Source organism: Camelina sativa, unplaced genomic scaffold (genome assembly GCF_000633955.1).
Source record: "Camelina sativa cultivar DH55 unplaced genomic scaffold, Cs unpScaffold03022, whole genome shotgun sequence".
In the NCBI taxonomy this organism is placed as follows: Eukaryota; Viridiplantae; Streptophyta; class Magnoliopsida; order Brassicales; family Brassicaceae; genus Camelina; species Camelina sativa.
The window spans coordinates 1-921 of NW_010924131.1; the positions used below are offsets into that span (position 1 = coordinate 1).

The 921-nt window shown below is 43.5% G+C and overlaps 1 protein-coding gene across 1 annotated transcript; it reads left to right on the top strand.

Annotated features, from left to right (window-relative positions):
* Nucleotides 1-70: 70 nt before the first annotated feature.
* LOC104774470 (SAM50-like protein SPAC17C9.06) lies at nt 71-916 on the top strand (the record flags this gene model as incomplete). The annotated part of the gene is made up of 2 exons (XM_010499069.1): nt 71-556; nt 845-916. Coding segments are annotated over 2 exons (558 nt in total), but the record flags the coding sequence as incomplete, so codon positions are not given.
* Between the last annotated feature and the right edge of the window lie 5 nt (nt 917-921).

Genomic DNA, 921 nt, shown 5'->3' on the forward strand with positions numbered 1-921 from the left:
GAGTTGGATTTGTTGCTTTCATGTGGATGTATCTGATTCTGGAACTGTTTTATCTGGATTCCATATTTAGGCTAGATCATCAAGCCTTGAAGGCTCTTTGAAGTACAAGAACATTTTTGGATATGGAGATATCTGGGACGGGTCTCTTGCTTATGGCTGTGATCACTCTGCAGAGGTCGGCTTGGGTATGTATTTACCAAGGTTCAGAGGGCGTCCGACTCCATTTACGTCGCGGGTTTACCTTTCTACCCAAGAGTGGCTTAAGTTTTCGTCTTATAAAGAACGTGCTCTTGGTCTTTCCCTCGGGCTTATTGCTAGCAAGTATCATGAGCTGGTCTACACTACTGCATGGCGTAACCTGGTTGACCCATCGCAAATGGCATCAACATCAATTAGGAGACAGCTGGGTCATAATTTGGTTTCTGCTCTGAAGTACACTTTCAAATTTGACAAGAGAAACTCACCCTTGAGGCCAACACGAGGGTACTCTTTCATCTCTACGTCTCAAATAGGTGGTCTTGCACCTGATAGTCGAACACTCCGGTTTTTGCGTCAGGTTTGGGATTTCTTCATTCTTATTGCCAGCATTTACATTAACTTATTCTACAATGTTGAAAGATGTGGCATAGATAATTTACTCAGACTACTTCCATGGCACGTAGTTCCTTGACTAGGCTTTTGCCCTATTTATCCATAACTTCCCAAGCACCTCTGATACTCTTTACGTATTGTGACAGTAAATGAAAAGATTGGTTAGCCGGGCTAACTTAGCCCTATGATAACATCCGTGGTACTTTGGATGTTTGCCATACATCATGTTGAGCGTTTTCTTGTCCTTTTTCAGGAAGTCGATCTCCGATATGCTGTTCCACTGGGGTTTTACCGTGCTGCTCTGAACTTTGGGGTATCTGGCGGAATCAC